This window comes from Nelumbo nucifera, chromosome 4, assembly GCF_055504915.1.
Source record: "Nelumbo nucifera cultivar China Antique chromosome 4, China Antique-T2T, whole genome shotgun sequence".
Lineage (NCBI taxonomy): Eukaryota > Viridiplantae > Streptophyta > Magnoliopsida > Proteales > Nelumbonaceae > Nelumbo > Nelumbo nucifera.
In genome coordinates, this window is record NC_142652.1 from 46821331 (window position 1) to 46841110 (window position 19780).

Here is a 19780-nt window from a genome sequence, read left to right on the forward strand (position 1 = left end):
TGGCAGGAGTTGGATTTATTTGAAGAAGAATGGGAAAGTCCGAGTGACAGTGCTCGGTACAAAAAGAAGATAGAAAGAGGCCGGGTATTTGTTTTCTTGGCTGGCTTGAATAAAGAACTCAATGAGGTTCGGGGACGTATCTTAGGGCGAAAGCCCTTGCCTACTATAAGAGAAGTTTTTTCAGAAGTGCATAGAGAAGAAGCACGACGGCAAGTGATGTTGAAGAATGTTAGTGAAACAAAAACAAAGAATGAAGGGTTCGCTCTTGTGGCCCGAGGTGCAGACTTAGAAGGAGACAGACGAGGAGGAAAGCAGAGGCTTTGGTGTGATCATTGTAGAAAGCCATGGCATACTTGGGAAACCTGCTAGAAGCTGCACGGGAAACCGACGGGTAGGAAGAAAAAATTAGGCAGTGACAACAAATCAGGGGGAGATGTCCGCACGTTTCAAGTAAGCAATTCGGATCCAAGGTAGCAAACATCCTCAAAGTCTCTTCCTTTCACAAAGGAACAAATCGATCACTTATATAAAATGTTTCAATCTCAATCGTTAGGAAATTCTAACCCATCCTGTTCTCTAGCTCAATCAGGTAATATTTTCACTACAACCATTGCTTGTACCAAATTTAATGGCTCCTGGATATTAGATTCAGGTGCCACTGATCATATGACTGACACTTCGCAATTCTTTTCTTCATATACACCCTGTGCAGGGAATCAAAAGGTTAAAATTGCAGATGGTTCCTTTGCTACTATTGCTGGGAAAGGAACAGTGTCTATTTCTCTTTCTCTAAACCTTAAAGATGTTCTGCATGTTCCTAACCTATCATACAATCTCTTGTCTGTCAGTAAACTAACCCTTGATCATAATTGTCGAGTTAATTTTTGGTCTTCTCGTTGTGAATTTCAGGATTTAACCTCGGGGGAGATGATTGGGGGTGCTAAACAGGATGGTGGCCTCTACCTCTTTAATAAAGGATCAACCTTTGGAAGGCAAAACCGACAGACTTGTTTCAGTTCTATCTCCATTTCTAGAGAAAGTGAAATTTTGTTATGGCATTATCGATTAGGACATCCTAGCTTTCAATATTTAAAGCATCTATTTCCCAAGTTATTCATGAATAAAAATCATTCCGTTTTTCAGTGTGAATCTTGTGAATTAGCAAAACATCATCGTGTTGTTTTTCCGTCTCAACCATATAAAAAATCAAAACCATTTACCATGATTCACAGTGATGTTTGGGGTCTTTCTAGAGTGACAACTCTTTCTGGAAAACGTTGGTTCATTACTTTTATTGATGATCATACTAGGGTCACTTGGGTTTTCCTTTTAAAAGAGAAATCTAATGCTGAAACTGTGTTTAAAAATTTCTACAACATGGTTCAAACACAATTTCAGACTCAGATTAAAATTTTTCGAAATGATAATGAAAAGGAATTTTTTAACAATGTGTTTGGGAATTTTTTTTGTTGAGAAAGGAATTATATACCAAAGTTCGTGTAATAATACACCTCAACAAAATGGGGTGGCTGAAAGGAAAAACAAACATCTCCTTGAAGTTGTTAGAGCTCTAAGTTTTAAAACTAAGGTTCCTAAGTATCTTTGGGGAGAAGCCGTTTTAACAGCCACTTATTTGATTAACAGACTTCCTACACGAATTTTGGATTTTAAAACACCCATACAAGTTTTCACTGACTGTTTTCCAAATTCTTGGCTAGTGACAAACATTCCCTTAAAAATTTTTCGAAGTGTGGCTTTTGTTCATAACCATGATCCCAAACGTTCAAAACTTGATCCAAAAGCACATAAATGTATTTTTGTAGGCTATCCCACTAATCAGAGAGGTTACAAATGCTTTGATCCAGTTTTGAAAAAGATGTTTGTGTCTATGGATGTCACCTTCTTTGAAGGAACCTCGTACTACAGCAACTCCCATCTTCAGGGGGAGGGCAACACTAGTAAAGATGGTTTTTTAGATAGTTCTGATTTAATGTTTGAATTTGTCCATAATGATGTTCCTCACAACCGGTCACCGAAAGAAAGTGAAGTAGAAAATACAAAATTAGTGGAAACAAATGAATTAAATATTGAAAATGTTAACTACCAATGAACAACCTTTGGTAATGCCATCTCAAAATGAAAAAGCTGAAACAACAGAGATGCGTGCGAAACAGTATAAAGGCCTTGTATATTCAAGGGAATATCTAGCATAGAAAAGGAGAAGCACTATTCCGCAGCATGGACAACAATCTAATCAGAGGTTGGATCATGAAATTCATGATAATTCTTCAAAGATTCCTGAAAATATTCCTCCATGTAATTCTGATTCTTCTAGTCAGCTTGATCTTCCCATTGCTCTTAGGAAAGGTGTTAGGTCTTGTACAAAACATCCTCTGTCAAATTTTGTATCTTACAAAAATATTTCACCTTCATATTGTGCCTTTATTTCACAAGTGTCTACTGTATCCATTCCTAACAGTATCCAGGAGGCTCTAAATGTTCCTGAATGAAGAGAAGCTATTTTTTAGGAGATGAGAGCTTTGGAAAAGAATGCTACTTGGGAGAAAGTGGATCTACCGGATGGAAAGACAGTTGTTGGTTGTAAATGGGTGTTTACTCTGAAGTACAACTCAAATGGATCCTTGGAGAGATACAAGGCTCGCCTAGTAGCTAAAGGCTTAACTCAAACATATGGAGTGGACTACTCTGAGACCTTTTCTCCAGTGGTGAAGCTAAATACAGTTCGAGTACTCTTATCTATTGCAGCTAATCTTGACTGGCCACTAAATCAGCTGGATGTGAAGAATGCCTTTTTAAATGGAGACTTGGAGGAAGAAGTATATATGGAGCCTCCACCTGGTTTCACTGAGAAGTTTGGAACTAAGGTATGCAAGCTAAATAAGTCTCTATATGGACTTAAACAGTCTCCCAGAGACTGGTTTTAAAGATTCACAAGGTTCGTTAAAAGTCAAGGATATAGTCAAGGACAATCTGATCATACTCTTTTCACAAAGAGATCCACCAAAGACAAGGTTTCGGTTCTGATTGTCTACGTTGATGACATAATCTTGACCGGAGATGATATTGAAGAGATGAGCAGACTGAAGCAGAGCTTAGCTAAGGAATTCGATATTAAAGACTTGGGCCAGCTACTTTCTTGGAATGGAAGTGGCAAGATCAAAAAAGGGCATTGTGGTTTCGCAACAAAAGTATATTCTAGATCTCTTGAAAGAAACTAGAATGAGTGGTTGCAAACCTTCAGACACTCCGATAGAAGTTTATGCTAAGCTTGAAGAAGTTAAAGATGGGGTTCCAGTAGATACGGGTAGATACCAAAGGCTGGTTGGAAGATTGATTTAATTGTCACATACACGTCCTGATATTGCCTTCGTTGTGAGCATGGTGAGTCAATTTATGCACTCCCCGTACAAAGAACATCTTGAAGCTGTGTATCGAATACTTAAGTATCTAAAAGGCACACTAGGAAAAGGACTCTTCTTCAAGAAAAATGAGAAGAAAGGGGTTGAGGTGTATAAAGATGCGGATTGGGCAGGTTTGATTACTGATAGAAGGTCAACTTCGGGGTACTGCACATTTCTTTAAGGTAATTTAGTTACTTGGAGAAGCAAGAAGCAAAGTGTAGTTGCTAGAAGTAGTGTTGAGGCTGAATTCAGATCAATGGCTCAAGGAGTGTGTGAGGTTCTTTGGCTAAAGAGGGTTCTAGTGGATCTTAAGAGACCAATGAGTTTTCCTATGAAATTGTATTGTGATAACAAGGCAGCTATCAGCATTGCTCATAATCCGGTTCTACATGACAGGACTAAACATGTTGAGATTGACAAACACTTTATAAAGGAGAAGCTTGAAGAAGGAATAATTTGCACACCGTTTGTGCCAACCACGCAGCAAGTTGCAGATGTCTTGACTAAGGGCTTGTTGAGACAACCATTTGAGCTTCAAGTTAGGAAGTTGGGCATGATAGATATCTTTGCACCAACTTGAGGGGGAGTGTCGGTAAAGTAAGAAAGATAGGGTTTGATAGATCAAGAGATTTGAATAAATCTAGGAAGGATTAGATTTGAATAATTTTAGGAAAGTCATATCCTAGGATTAAGGGAAAGATTTAGAAAATCCCTGATTGCGAGAGATTCTAGGGGTCTGCCTTTCCTATCTTTTCTTATTTAAGTTGTATGCTCAACATGTTTTTATTATCAATAAAGAAAATTCTCTTTTCTCTCTCCCTCTATATTTCGCCACACATGGTTTTGCAGTCTGTTTATTTCCTTACCCCTTCTCCAATCTATCTTCCATCTATGCTTAGCTGCTAAATGCTTACAGTCTACTTGTTTCGTTGCTACTTCTGCAATCTATCTCCTATTCAAGAAAACAAGTGAAAGAGAGAAAATGGAAGCAGAAGAAAACCCTGAGTTATGGAGCTTGAAGCCGTACTAAATTGCAATTATACTTACTATATGTAGGGGGTATCATGACCCAGCCTGTTGGATTAGAGTGTCAAAACCCTAACCTGACCCCACACCTGAGTAAACCTACCACAAACCTGAGCCTATAGTGTCAGGTCAAGCCGGGTTTACTGTTCAACCCAACACATTGACACTCCCACTGATGAAGAGGAGGTTGTCTATGATTATTTCAAGAAACCCAAACATACATGGGATTCTTGCCAGAAGCATCACCCTAATATTAAACCAACCAGGTTAAAAAGGCAGCAGTGTTAGTAGGAAGAGGACTGCTAATGTGGCTATGACACATACCCAAGAGTGTTCACTGGGATCATCTTCTTCTACTTCCAATGAGAATGTTAAAGCAGAAATTGAGAAGCATGGTAAGGTGCAAAGTCAGTTGGAGTGCACTATGGAAAGTAGATCTGGAGGTGGAGTTGCAGCCGAGTGTTTGCTCATACAGGTACTCATGCCACTTCGAACCATTCATCATCCATATTTCAAGAAATCAATGTATTTTCTGGATTGTAGATTAAGGTAATAAAGGTAGTCATACCACTACCACCTTCACTATTTCTTTCTTATTCATTGCATTCTGGTAAGGATAAAGTTTCCATTGCTGAAGGTTCTTTCATTATGGTTGTGTTTCTCGAAATCCAAGAGGATGACTGGGAATGACCATGATATGAATGGGATCTATATTCTAGATGTTTTTTTCCGGAGGCCTGCACACCTGAGTTATCACCTTCCACCCACTACCTCAGAGTCCATTGATAGAGTCCTTTGGCATGTTCACTTGAATCAAGTATTATATTGGAGTCATTTATTTCCTTCTTCATCTTCTTCAGTTAATTGGCTAAAGATCATAGAAACTCTTTTACTTTTAAGTAATAAAAGATCTGTTTTACCTTTTTAGATTGTCCACTCTGATGTGTGGAAATCTTATCATGCGCCTAGTATGGGTGGATACAGATATTTCTTTTTTTTTTTTATGATTACTCTCATTGTACATGGATATATTTATGAAATCTAGAGATGAAGTTCCTTCTTTGATTCAAAGTTTCACCAGATGAATCTTGCTCAGTGTAGTACTCAGATTAAGAAATCCCATTAACAGAATAGTAAGGAATATCTTGAGAACATACTATCTTCTTATTTTTGAATGGAGTGATTCATCAGACCTCTTGTTCTTATACCCCTCAGCAAAATCAGGTAGCTGAAAGGAAAAACAAACACAACTTAGATGTTGCTAATAGCATTATGTTTAGTAGTAATATTCATGTTCCTTTTCTGGGAGATGTTCTTACTACGATTTATCTCATCAACTGTATGCCTACTCAAATCTTTCAGTTTAAGACACCATTTCATTTGTTATATCCTTATACAGAGTTATTTTCCATTCTTTTGCGATTTTTGGTTAGACATGCTATGTTCATGATCTTGGTCCTCACAAATCCAAATTTAATCCGAATATTAAATGCATCTTGCTTGATTATGTTGTTAACCAAATGAGATATTGCTGCATTGGTTTTATGTCAGTTGTTTCTATTGTTGTTACCTTTGTTGAGTCCATTCCCTGTTTTTATGAAGTTTCTACTGAAAGGGAGATGCATACATCTTTTATCCCTCCCTCTATGAGCCATCATAAAGAGTTGCAAGTTTATCAAAAAGGAAAAAAAAAAATTGCTCCCACATCAGATGTTGAGTCTCTCCCCAACCATTGCCTAATGTAATCCAAATTCAAGTACTCATCATCCTGAGTTTCCTAACCTTGACTTGCCTAGTGCCCTAAGAAAGGTAAATGTCATTCCTCTACTGTACAATCAGTTCCATTCTTACAGAAGTCCCCTTCCTATAGAACCTTCCTTGCATCTATTTCTTCTAAATCTGATCCTAAGAATGTATCAAAGCCTTATCTAAACCTGAGTGGAAGAATGCTATTAAAAAAGAGATGAAAGCCTTGATAAGAAACAGAAATGGGAGGTTGTAGACTTACCTGAAAAGAAGGTTCTAGTTGGTTTCCACTGGATGTTCACCATAATATATAAGGCTGATGCACCCATCAAGAAGGTTCTAGTTGGCCATGTTGAAACTCTATTTCATTTATCTTTTATTCCATCATTTTCATGGCCCTTGTATTATCTGCATATGAAGAATGCATTCCTTAATGGTTACATGCATTAGGTTTACATGGAGCTTCCCCCAGGGTTCTATGGCACTAAGAAAGTAGGGACATTACTATAACCATATTGCTCTTTTCTGGATGAATTAAAGTAATGAATAGGGGAATGAGTGCTTTACTGCAGTTTCTCATTTTTTCTTCCCTTTTCAAGTAAAACTTCTTCTCTTGCCCTTATACTTCACATACAACAGGATACGAAAACATAAATTTTATCTGTATATGCTAATGTAACTATGCACGTGCAAAGTAGCTGTTCTACACTATGCATATAACATTCGGCTCACTTCCATCCCCACAGTGTACAAGTATGTATATGGCAATATACCTAAATCCTAAGGATGTTTCTTTCTTTATTTCTTTCCTCCCTAAACAGGATTTTACCATCCAAACAAAATATAACAGAAAAAAACATGGGCATTAAAATCTACAAACCAGATAACTTGCAAAGGCATGACCAAGAACTGACATGACTTGGGTTAGCTTTTATCTCTAGAGAGTGTAGGCATGCCATCTCAAGCTTTACCTAGGGCTTGTGCTGGGCCTTAAGCTGGAGTGACAACTCTCACTAATTGCCATAGGTTGGCATGGCCCAAGCTGCACCTATTACACTTTTCTTTGTCATTTTATGTTTTATGATGTTTATTTTCTATGGATGAATTTTCTTTTGGGGTTGGGGGATCAATCTCCTTCTTGTCTAGTATCTATAAGTCTCATAAGCTAATACTAATAATAATGTTTTACCATAAAAAGAAGCTAATAATAATGATAAGACAATTTAAGACATAAGACCTACCCAGAATAAAAGAAAAGAAGCTCGTAGAAAGGCAAAAAGTAAAAGAGAGGGTAAGAAATTCCCATTGATGAGCAAGGAAATAGATTACTAGCATACAGAAAAAATGTTATTATTTCTAAAATAAAAGTTGGCATCAAATAGTCACATAAATCCATACTGCTTCCTTTTGTTGTCAGACAAGGGATTGTGAAGACAGCTCTGAACTTACCCTTCCATGTATTTAACTTTGCACCGGTTGACATAATCATCTGTGAACATTATGAAGATGTTATCAAGACGCTTGACAAGATTTGGTACCTCCTCCAAAGGTAAAATGTCCCAGATCTTCAATACTTGGATATATTGTGAATATTTCATAATATCAACTGAGCAAATGACATACAAATATCCAATCTTGAACTGTTTGACAAGCTGAGATGAGCTTTCGCAAATATAGTTTATCTTCTTTGGGCGCCAACCATTTGCAAGCCTCAAAAGTAGATTAATTACAGACTTTTGTGTTTCGGTTCTCTTAAGTTTTCCAAATGATCTCCGAAAGTTATCACTAAAGAGAACCTGGAGTTGTAGAGTGGGAAAAAAAAGTAAGATATGACCAGAACTAAAATATTTTATAGAATAAATGTGCCCAATTAGCAGCCAAAAGCAGGAATGCCAATGTAATACTGTAGCATAAGAAAGGCAAGCACCCTAACCAAATTACCTTCCACCTTGCACTTTTGAAAAGTATAGAATCCCCTCTAAGTAAATCGTCTATCTCATCAATCTCTTTCTTGACTTGTAATATTGCTTTTGCAAGATCCTTATCCTCATCAGCATTGAAAAAGCACTGACGATCCTTTGCATTACATACTAATTCTCCCCAGATAGATGCACTATTAATCAGAGTTTTTTCATTCCCCAAAATCCAAAGACAGTGCCTACAAAGGAAAAAGGAGTCAACGAGAAATAAATTGAATTTACAATATCTAGCATAAATTGACAAGAAGATAAATTCTTGCAATGCATCTAAAAGCATGTAAGACATACTTTGCCCTTGTCAAAGCAACATTAGTTCGCTGATGATTAGTCATGAATCCAATTGATCCATAAGTATTAGATCTGACCGTGGAAATTATTATGACATCTTCCTCACCACCTTGGAATCCATCAACAGAATTCACAGTCACTTTAAATCCTGTAAACTTTTCGTATCTGTTGCCAAGTTTTTCTTGAATTGCAGAAACTTGTGCAATGTACGGGGATATAATACCAATTCTAAGCTTCTGCCTTGAGCCATCCCATGCTGCAAAATATATGAAGCCTTTCTCTAAGAAGCAATCAAGATTAAAACATGAAACCATTGTACTAATAGTGAAAATAATAAAAAACCATAAATGGGATGCAAGCAGAGAGTAGACACTTATTACTGATATCTAATCCTTGCTTCCATCATTTTAGATATTTGTACAAAAAGCAGGATACCATATACCAAAACCAATAAAACATCACTTAGTACCACAAAATTTCTAGATATACCTTACAATGGATGCATTCTTTGAAGAAATAAAAAGAAAGCATTACCAAAAATGATATGCATCAACTATAACATGACTATTTGTCAAGAAATATGGTCCTAGATGAAAGCCCAGTAGTATGCTCAATTTCATCACTAATGTCTTATTGAAGTACATAAACATAAATGTACCATTAAAAATCCATAAAGAGATTCATAAAAATAAAAAATGAACAGTGATGAGTGCAAAATCTATAATGTTGCTATTTCTAAAGTTTACACTTTAAAAACCATTCGCTCCAATGTGTTTTCCATAACCAAATCAAACCCCATTAGAAGAGATTAATGAACGAATAAAACAAGTTATGTCATAAGATTAAATCAAAATACCTGTTATGTCATAAGAGTAATTCAACAATAGGATACATCTTTTACAGAGAGACCAATGATTCTTGAACAGTATATCACCAAACAGAAATTATGTCTTTTAATATCTGATGGAGCAAAGGAAGGAATCCATGATCAAAGCAATGAATAATATCAAAAGAACTAAAAATAAAAATAGAAAATTTTAACTTAAAATGGTTGAAGCTGATTGTACATTTAAAAAATAAAAATGGATCATAAATTCACTATAAAAATATAGCCATTCAACTCAAAATCTAAATACCTTTAAAAAGTTTCTGTAATATTTTTATAACCACAGCAAGCTCCACCATATTTTTCCGGCTACGCCCAACATCATCTAATACCTCCCTACCATCAGAAATATTTATGAAGGAATAAGGACCATACATACGCCCAGAAATATATCTCTTCTCATAATGTATATCCTTAACTTCTGGAGCATCTAAAATCTGGTTCATGTAGAACTTGGCATTTGGGAAAAGACTAATTTTAGGATTCATACGGTATTGTTTGTTGAGCAGATGCTTTGGATGTCCCAATAAACTCAACCTCTCAAACAGACTTCTTCCAAAACCAGCTTCAATTGCAACCTACCAAATAATGAAATAATGTATGAATTCAGCTCTATTTTAATTTTAATTTAGAGAGAACATAAAGCTGACATTAAAAAAACTTAACAGGATGGGAAATATCATAAGTAGGGCCAGTAAATAGTATGTCCTAATAACCCATGCATGTGAGCTACTGATCGTTATGTACTCATATCAATGAAGAACTATAATTGTAACTCTAAAAACTAAATAACTATACCTATACCTTGCTGGTAACCATAGCTGGTAGCTGACACTCGTCACCAACCAGTATAACATTCTTTAGACCACGAAGTTGTAAGGGTATTGCTGATTCACTCTCCCTTAACTGAGCAGCTTCATCAATAACCAGCATCTCCACTGGATCCATTACTACATAATTCAACTTAAAAGAACTAGAAACAGTGCAGAAAATGAGGGAAGCATTTCGGAAGCAAAATTCCCCTATGGAATGTTTATCTGTAAATTGTGGAAGATCAAGCTCCTCAAGAGAAGCACGGAGGGATCTAAGAATGGAGATGCATTCATTTCTTGTCCTATGCAGTACAACTGATGTAGAACAATTAACAGTTTTGCACACAAATATATCTATGGCAGGAAGAGATATATTCTCAACATCTGAATGAGAAAATAATTTCTCTAGTTCTTTGTCAACCACATCATCACGATGTAAGAGATTGTCAAAACAATCTAGAAGATCAAGAACGGAAATCATTCTCTGGAAATTATGTTCTGAAATTATATGTTTAGGCAGATGAATGCAGAAAGTTTCAAGACATTTTCGAAGCTCCAAAGCTATTGCCTTGAATCGATTTCTTGTCCATCCAAGAAATGAAAGGACTTCCTCTTTGCAAGTCTCATTCTCCCGTCTAGCCTCTTCATTTTTGCTTGCCTCATTTTCCAAGTAAATATTATACTCAGAAACACAGTGTAAAAGAAATTCTATCATAGAAGCAAAGCGATACTTCCATCCAGTTAGCCTCTGAAAGCAGTGTAAAAGCTTCTCAACACGGTAATCCAAAAAAATCTCCTCAACATCATCAAGCACTTTCAATCGGTCCTTGTTACCAAACAAAAGTACATCTCCATATGAACAACATGAGAGATCCTCACCAGACTCATTTTGGAAGGACTCTTTAACAAGCCTAAGAACACGTGATGCCACTTCTTTGATTGCAATATTGGTTGGGGCACAAATAAGGGTTCTGCAATTCAATCTTAAGAAGGTCTGTATCAATAAACTGACAGTTTTTGTTTTTCCTGTCCCAGGAGGACCCCAGATAAGCTTAACAGAAGATCTATGCTTGCAGTGTATTGTAGAAATAGAACTCAGTACAGCATCAATTTGGGATTCATTCAACTTAGATGATAAAGCCACACCAAATTTATTGGTCAAAATGCTATCCTGACTGTGTGATTGACACATATCACAGCTTTCTTCCACCTACAAAACATGATGGCACAAGCATCAAAGAATTATATTACCAACACTTTTACAGTTTGAGTATATAGAACAGCATAAACTCCAAAACTCTTCCTCTATTTAATCTAAACTTTAACGATATAAAAGAAAGGTATAATTAAAAATGAAGTATTTGACAAAATAATAACAACATGAAGGATAAAATCATAATTGGATCAAAGTTTACATTAACTAGATAATTGATACTTTAGTAAGACACCACGTAAGGTACATCCACAGTGAAGGGAAGCTCCAATACTGTGTTATTTGAGGAGACAAGTCACAGATATGGCGATAGGCAATCCACATCCAAGATTACAAATACCACCTAAAAGATTATCCAGTATAAACTTGGCAAAATTTGTACACAATTATGGTTATTTAACTGAAATGAAAGATCAATGCTAGCATCCAGATGGTAAAATTTCTTTCAGACCATTCATGGTCATTTCGGTTCCTGACCATAACCTGTAGAATGTGCCTTGGGAGCTCCAACCAAAACAACTTTACAGAAAACCTCCCAAGTTAGTACTTAGTATGACATATTAATGGATGTTGATAGCATATTATACCCAGATACCTCCTGTGCGTAGGAACCATGCATGTCATGTTTGAGACTTCAATTTCTAGTGCATATTCTATGTGCAATACCTAGTATGTGTCCATGCTATATCTGGGTACCACTATTGGAAGCTTCCCATTCACATGCACCATGTGCACTCACTCTCCAAGGACTGAAACAGCCCTTGCCAGTTCGTGAATGTACCTTAGCATTCTCTCTACATTGACTAAAAAAGCAGTAAATGAACATTTAGTACCAGGGAACTACTGCATAATATCTCCTTGATAACTTTCAAATTTCCCAAAGCATGTAATGCCATCCATATTCTCTTGTTTGTTGTTATATTTCTCAGGTAAACAGCAAAAAGTGAGTTTTGCATTCCCTCTTTGACTTCAATAGCTTTTGAAGCTTTGACTTTAAGATACAAAGACATGTCTCCACTTTCTTCAACTTCAAAATCGACCCCTGGATCTTCACCCTCAACTTTAACAATTGAAGCAAAAGTACAAAACCTTCCGTATCGTTGTAGATCATAAACAGTTTCAGGTATTACATCAGTCAAAAGAAAAATATCACCAGGCAATGATTTGTAGGGTTCCCTACTACCAGATCCAAATTTGTTTTTCCAGGAATCAACCTTAATATCATATATTAATGAACCATATGGTTTGCACTCCTGGAGGGAGATTACTTCAGCAATGGGGGCCTTTGACATAACCTCCAAACTTTCACACAATACTGCACGTGTTTCCTCTATTAAAGGTAACCTATATGACCCAAGATATTGCTCCACCGACAGAAATGTTTCTGGAATCTTTTCCACCTACAAAAGACATAAATAAATGCTATATTTTCAATGTAAACAAGGAGATAATATGTCTCATTTAAGTAGTATAAAACTATCACACAAAAAACAATTAACCAGTCAATAACAAGGACTTGAGAGTTTCATACTTGTATGAAAAGCAGGGAACTGTATGACAAAGTTTAAGATACGTCAAAAAAAAACTTTCTCCAGAAATAATAGCTTTTAGGATTAGGACACTAAAATTATCAAGCATACTAAATTTCAAATCCTAAAATGAATTATTTACTTTCCATTTAAAGAAAGGTAAAAAAGGATACAAAAGCAAATAAACATATGAGAATAAATGTTTTTCATTACCATCAAACAGTATAGAAAAAAGAAATCAGAATACTCAACAAAACTCCAAACCCAACTAGGGGTGACCATTCTTGGTCTGGCCCAGCCCGGCCTGCAAATTTTCAGGCCCGGGCCCAGGTTTTTGTGTGCAGGCCCAGACCAACTCAGGCCCAAATCAAGTCCACAAAATTCTTGGCCAGGCTTAGGCCCAACACTTAAGGTCTGGCCTGGCCCTCAATATACGGGCTTTTATTCGTCCGCCAGAACGAACCGACCAAAGCAGTGAGGTGTAATTGTATTTGTCTTAGGATTGCTGGACTTGTACTTTGCTTTTCTCGAGGGGTAAGGCTTTTACGTTCCCCCTCGGGGGGAGGACAGCTCAGTTATAGCAAGAGAGAGGGAATCTTCCAAGATGACCACGTTCACTGGATTTTATTCCAAAGATGTATATATATATATATATATATATTATGTTAGCTTATATGGTATAATAAAATATACACCATGTGTCATTTTATAATATTCATATATGATATGTTATAAAATAAAACATACATATGTATGTACATAAAATATGTATACATTATAGCAATATTTTGCAAACCAAACCAGACCCAACCCCGAAATTTCTGAACTTGATGTGTTCCCCAGCCTAGGCCAAGCTGGAAATGATCATCCTTAGTTAGCAGTTCGATCATCTAAGTCAAACAAGTCAACCTATGTTTTTCTAAATTAATTAATAAAAATACAAAAAACATTGAAAAAATGATAATTTAGAAAATCTAGAAATTTCTCTAATAGATATATATATATATATATATATAGATAGATAGAGAGAGAGAGAATAAGGTATATTCATTAATTGCACATGACTTTATACAAGTGTATTCCTTTACAGTATGATAAATGAGACTTAATGTCTAATATGGGACCTATTCGCCGAGTCAAATGGGTTTTGAAGCTGGGCCTTTAAGTTGAAAGTCAACAAATTTGCCACTACACTATGCTTTGATTACTTGTCTTTGTTACACCGGTTCTAATATGGACAATAAAACTCTTATTATAATTATGGTCATCAACATCTATGATTTTAAAACTCTTATTATTTTATTAGTTTATAATAAATAAAACAATTTAAACTCAAAGCCCTCTCATAATATCTCTTTTAACCCAAAAATATACCTTTGAATGTACATGTTAGAATAGTATCTCCACTCTATTTTCCAATGTACCACATGTGAGAATGCATCTACATTTAGATGTCCACCCATGACACATGATTAGTTCTAATAAATAAAGTGTACAGATGAGAGAGGTTGCATCTCATGCCTCTCTAAGGGATACACGTAATGTCATTTTTAAGTGTTTAACAAAACTCACTTTTACTTATCAATAAATAAATTGGCCACGATGAAATATTCACTAGGGTTTCTTTTCAATGTTCTAATCTTATTGTATTCAACCAAAATACCTCTATACAAACATTGTACAGACAAATTTCGCATGGCACTTGGGCCAGGGGCTATTTGCTGTTGTTGATTCTTTTGTTTAAGTATAAAAGGATATAAATGTAAAACTAAATACAAGATAAAATTAACATATACATATATATCATACTAAAATGAATATACATGTAATTAAAAGCAAAATATAAAGATATAAATTATACCCAAAAATGTATAGAGAAATTATAAAAAACTTCAGATTGTTGTATATGCGTGAATGAAGTAGGAAATATGCAAATTAAGTAAATATATTATTTTATTTGGGAAGGTTATAACCATTAAATAACAAAAAATAGTGTATATATGCATATATTGTTTACTTTGGATAGAGAAAGTTATAAACATAAAACATTCTTTGGTGGAAAACATAAAACAAAATCCAAAATAAACATTTAAAAACATAAGATTTCATATTAAAAGAATATATACATTTTTCTAGGATACATAAGTAATAAAAAGAATAGGTAAGTAAATTGGATATAAAAAGATACATAAAAATATGAGCATGTGTTTGTGTAATAAATTTATACATACATAAAAATTAAAAAGAATAGGCAAGTAAAATAGTAGTAGTAGTAGTAGTAGTATTTTAATAATATGTATTTTTAATAATTACAATAACCATTTCAATCATTATTTATTACTTAAATAATTATTAAAATATATTAATATTTAACCACAAATAATAATTACATAAATATTTAAATAATATAATTAACAACTCTTAATTATTTTAACAATGAAGATGATTATATTAATTTTAATTTTTAATTAATTAAACATTCACACAAATATTAAAAATAAATAATTAATTATTGAAATAATTTATTTTTATTTATTTAATAATTAACTATTAAAATAATTAATTTAGTAAATACTGTAAATTAAAATAAATATTTTATTATATATGAATCATTATTTTATTATATTCTCAATTATTGAATAATTATTATTTACTTATTTAATTTTTATTAAATAACTAATAAAATATTATGTACTAAATATCTCTTAATAAACAATTATTAATTATTTTATATTCATTTAATTAATTGTTAAATAGTTAAACAAAATTTTCATATCCAAGGTTAAAATGGTCATTTGATACTTTTCAGAATTCAGCATTCAGATTTAAGAACAATATTCTCTGCATTCAGACTTCAGAACCAAGAAAAGTTCACCAACTAATTAATTATTACAGTTCCAGAGGCATTCAGACTTCAGAATTCAGTGCAAACGAACAGACCCTAATTGAAAATTCGTAGTAAAATTTATTTATTTGAAAAGGATTAATAAATTAGTTTATTTTGAGAAATAAGTTAAAATACATTGACCAAGTAAACAAGGTATTTCCTTTAATTATATTGATTACATCAAGGAAATAGGGAAGATTTTAAAAATAAAGTAAAATACAGAAGAAAAGTTAAAAATCATTTGTAATAAAAGGCATATAATTAATAAAATAAATTTATAATATAACTATCAAATGAATAAATAATATTTCAAATTGTCATGAGGGGAGGGGGTATATATACACAATTTCTACATATAATTTTAGACTTTTTTGCAGTGCTGCATGGACTCTCCTAAGTGGACAAAGCGTCATGCCAAGCAAGTGCCTAAGCCCAACACTCCACAAATTCTTGAAGACACTTCTACATAACATCTCCGTTTGATTTCCTACATAAATGAACAGCTAATACAATCCATTTTTTGTACCAAATGTCATTTGTTGACAAAGGCAACATTTTTTGTAGGTGTATAATTTTAGAACTCAAAAGATATGAATTACTTTAATAGTATATACTTTTCTGTTGACACGCAAAACGCATTGAGGCCTTGCCTAGCCTCTTCAAGAACAACGGCATTGCCTCCACCATTCACCTTTTAAAACCTTAGCTTAAAGGGGAGTGATGAATCCATAATGTACACACCTAGGGGTTTTTAGGTCTTTTAATGTATGTTATGTTCAAAAAAAAATGTAAGGAATGGGCTAATAGTGTTACTTTTGGCTTAGGTAGACAAAAGTTACGGATGTGAAAGAAAATTGGAAATAAAAATTTTAAAAACATATAAATCATATCATATTATATATATATAGTAAATAGAGTATGAAATAAGTGAATTGTATCCCAAAATGAACAAAGAAATTACAAATAAATTTAGTTAGATCTTATATGTATATGTGTATGCATTTATGTATGTATAAACTAATGCAAAATAAAATTTGGAAAACATTGGTTCTGTTTTAAAATACATGTAAAAAAAAAGTAACTAAGCTAAGAAAGAAATAAATATTATGTTAGCATGCATATATTTATGTAAATAAATATAGTTTAATATTATAAACATGTAAAAAAAGTAAATATGCATACATATATGTATGTAAATAAAGTAGAATATATGTAAAGTAAAGAGATTATTTGTTTAGATAGAGATAATAATAAACACAAACTAAAATTAAAAAAAAAAAAGTATTTATATTAAAAAGAAAGTATATACATATTAAAAGGGAAAAAAATTGGCCTCACAAACTATATTAGGTTATTAGGGTTTTTTTTGGCAAAAAATAAGTTTATGGAAAATTGTCTAAAACTCACCATGAGTTTTCAACATTTCCCTTAAACTAACCACAACTTTTTAAAATGTCTAAAACTCACCATGTCAGTAAGTTTTTATTTTCCAAAACTCACCTTCCGTTAGTGCACCGTTAATGCTTCTTAACGGAGGTGTTCACGTCAGCATAAATAATAATTTTCATGACCAAATTACCCTTGAACGGCGAGTTAGAGGAAAAATGGTCTTTTTCAGTTTTCAATTTTCTTGTTTTTTTTCGCATTTTTAGTGTTTTGTAATAATTTCCAATGTTTTTTATAATTTCTGTTTTTTACATTTTCTATTTTCTACAATCTATAAATTTTCTTGTATTTTTTGTTATTTATTTGTAATTTCTGTGTTTTTCTATAATTTTTGGTGTTTTTCTATAATTTTTATTTTCTGATTTTGTTTTTCAATTTCTATAGTTTCTATAATTTGAAAATAATTTTTTATTTTGTTTGCAATTTCTATATTTTTTTTATATTTTTGTAATTTCTATGTTTTTATGTTTTTGAACTTTCTCCTTTTTTTCATGTCTAAATATTAAAATGGTAATATATTAAGACCCGTTAATTTATTTTGTATATATTTTATATTTTTCTATGAAGATTAAAATGGTAATATATTAACACCCATTAATCTGTTTAACGTCAAATTAGTAATATTATGAATTTTAAACATTTTGAAAAATTGTGTGATAAATTTAAGAGAAATACTGAAAACTCATGGTGGACAATTTCCCTAAGTTTATTATTGTTTCAGTTTACAAGAGACGCACAGGCGCGGTCAGGTGCCGTTGCCCATTGGTGATTGGACACCACAAAAACGACAACGAAAGTGGGAATGCCGAATGCCCCCACCAATACAAGAAAACGTTTTTTCTTTTGTAATAGTTTCCGAACACCCCATTCATGTAACGAAATCACATTGCTTTTGTGTCGCTTACGTGGAATCGAAACGGAAATGCAACAAAAGTCGATGTTTGGGCTTATGAGGTGATTGAGCTGCGTCGACCGAGCCGCTTCCGAGAAGCTGCCTGCTTCACCGGAAAGTCGATTCTGGGGCTCATGTAAGCCTACTTTCGGCTTTCCGGATTCCATGACGCATGCAACGCCAGAAGCCGCTATCTGGAAGCCCTCCCAAACGAGGGCTAGGACACTAACAGCACGTAAAGCGAGAACAACGTATCTTCTCGAAAACTCCGGCACCACAATTCAAGCCATAAGGATACCGCCATGGCGCCATCACTCCACACTAAGACCACCCAGCGTATCAGAGGTGCACGAAGTTTACATGCAGACATGATTCCGTGTTGCCAGCCACTCGCAGCCCTCTTTCATAGCGGAGTCGTTCGGAGAAGAATTCTGAACGACCTTGTAATCTTCTTGGGATCCCACTCGGGCAGAATTTCTAAGGGGGTTCGGTGTTCCAAAGTAGAAGAATGGTCACATGGAAAACTCAAAAGCCAAGGGACCTCCTGGTCCTACCCTATGTACATCTAGCCACATCATCAATCCGCGTGGCAAGATAGGTGGGTCAACCAGAGAAGAAACCTAAGCACCCCATAACGAGCTTGCTTAACACCACTAGAAGTTTATTTGAATTTTAACCGCAACAATCAATGAGAAATCAATCCTTCATCAGATATCAAAGTGGAAAATCTACGTAAATCAGACTAAAAACAGAAAAGAAAAAAAAATTCTGAGAGAGAGAGAGAGGAGAAAAATAGCAAACCTGGTCTTTGTACAGATCCTGGTTGAGTATATCATCAAGAGACCAAGAAAATACCAGATCGATTAAGCTGTTATCTATAGTTTTTCCCTTCTTCCCTGCGACACTCTCCTCCATATCTCCTTCCAATCAGTCTCTGCAGCAAATATCAAAAGCCCGTTAAACAAATAAAGTTTAAACTTTAAACTACAAGATAGACAGAGTCGGAGCCTTGGAGGAGGTGGTTACTTCACGCCTAAGCAAGAAGAGGAAACCGATGAAAGAAACCCAATCAGTACAGCAGAGCTGACGCTACCATCGCCTCTCTTTCTTTATTTCGCCATAAAGGAAAAGCTACTCCAAAAGCTACGACAGAAGGTGTAGAGTCTGTTGACTTTTGACTCCGGCGTTTCAGTGTTTTTGGCCCTACGACTTGACAAGTACCTGAGATGAGCTTATGCACACTCGCGGGTAGTGAAGCAATTAAGCAAAGCATCCAACGCCAACGGCTCTTGATATTCCCACCGATTTAAAAGAATGATGATGACGTGAGGGATATGATAGCGTTCTACGAGTTTTTTTTGCACGGACCCGACCCGATGATCAAATGTAGGAACCGGGTATATAGGGTCCGTAATGAGGACTGTCGGACCCATTCCAAGAAGAACCGATCATGGAAATAGGTATAAAATGCTCACCCAATTAGAATCTTAACACCAGACGTGGACCCGAACCATATATTACGATTAATTCGGTTCGGTTTGTTTTAATCAGGTTCAGCTTTGGCAGGGTGCCATGCTGGACCCACGGACCCAATTTCGGATCCAGAGCTTTTTGCTCGTGGAATCCACTCATATTAAGACAAATCAAAAGTGAT

At 34.6% G+C, this 19780-nt stretch overlaps 1 protein-coding gene across 2 annotated transcripts in view; it reads right to left on the reverse strand.

The window, feature by feature from the left end:
• LOC104589402 (uncharacterized) overlaps positions 1-19390 on the reverse strand; it is a 43013-nt gene extending 23623 nt beyond the window's left edge. Inside the window, exons 1-8 of one of the 2 annotated variants that reach the window (XM_010247715.3) lie at positions 19153-19390; positions 18928-19060; positions 12206-12772; positions 10152-11369; positions 9598-9925; positions 8462-8717; positions 8136-8352; positions 7644-7990 (exon numbers count right to left, since the gene is read on the reverse strand). In XM_010247715.3, coding sequence (XP_010246017.1) covers positions 7644-7990; positions 8136-8352; positions 8462-8717; positions 9598-9925; positions 10152-11369; positions 12206-12772; positions 18928-19041 — 3047 coding nt within the window. In that variant the 5' untranslated portion in view covers positions 19042-19060; positions 19153-19390. The remainder of the gene's footprint in view (positions 1-7643; positions 7991-8135; positions 8353-8461; positions 8718-9597; positions 9926-10151; positions 11370-12205; positions 12773-18927; positions 19061-19152) is intronic. The other variant, XM_088904209.1, reaches the window with a different exon arrangement.
• Positions 19391-19780: the final 390 nt, after the last annotated feature.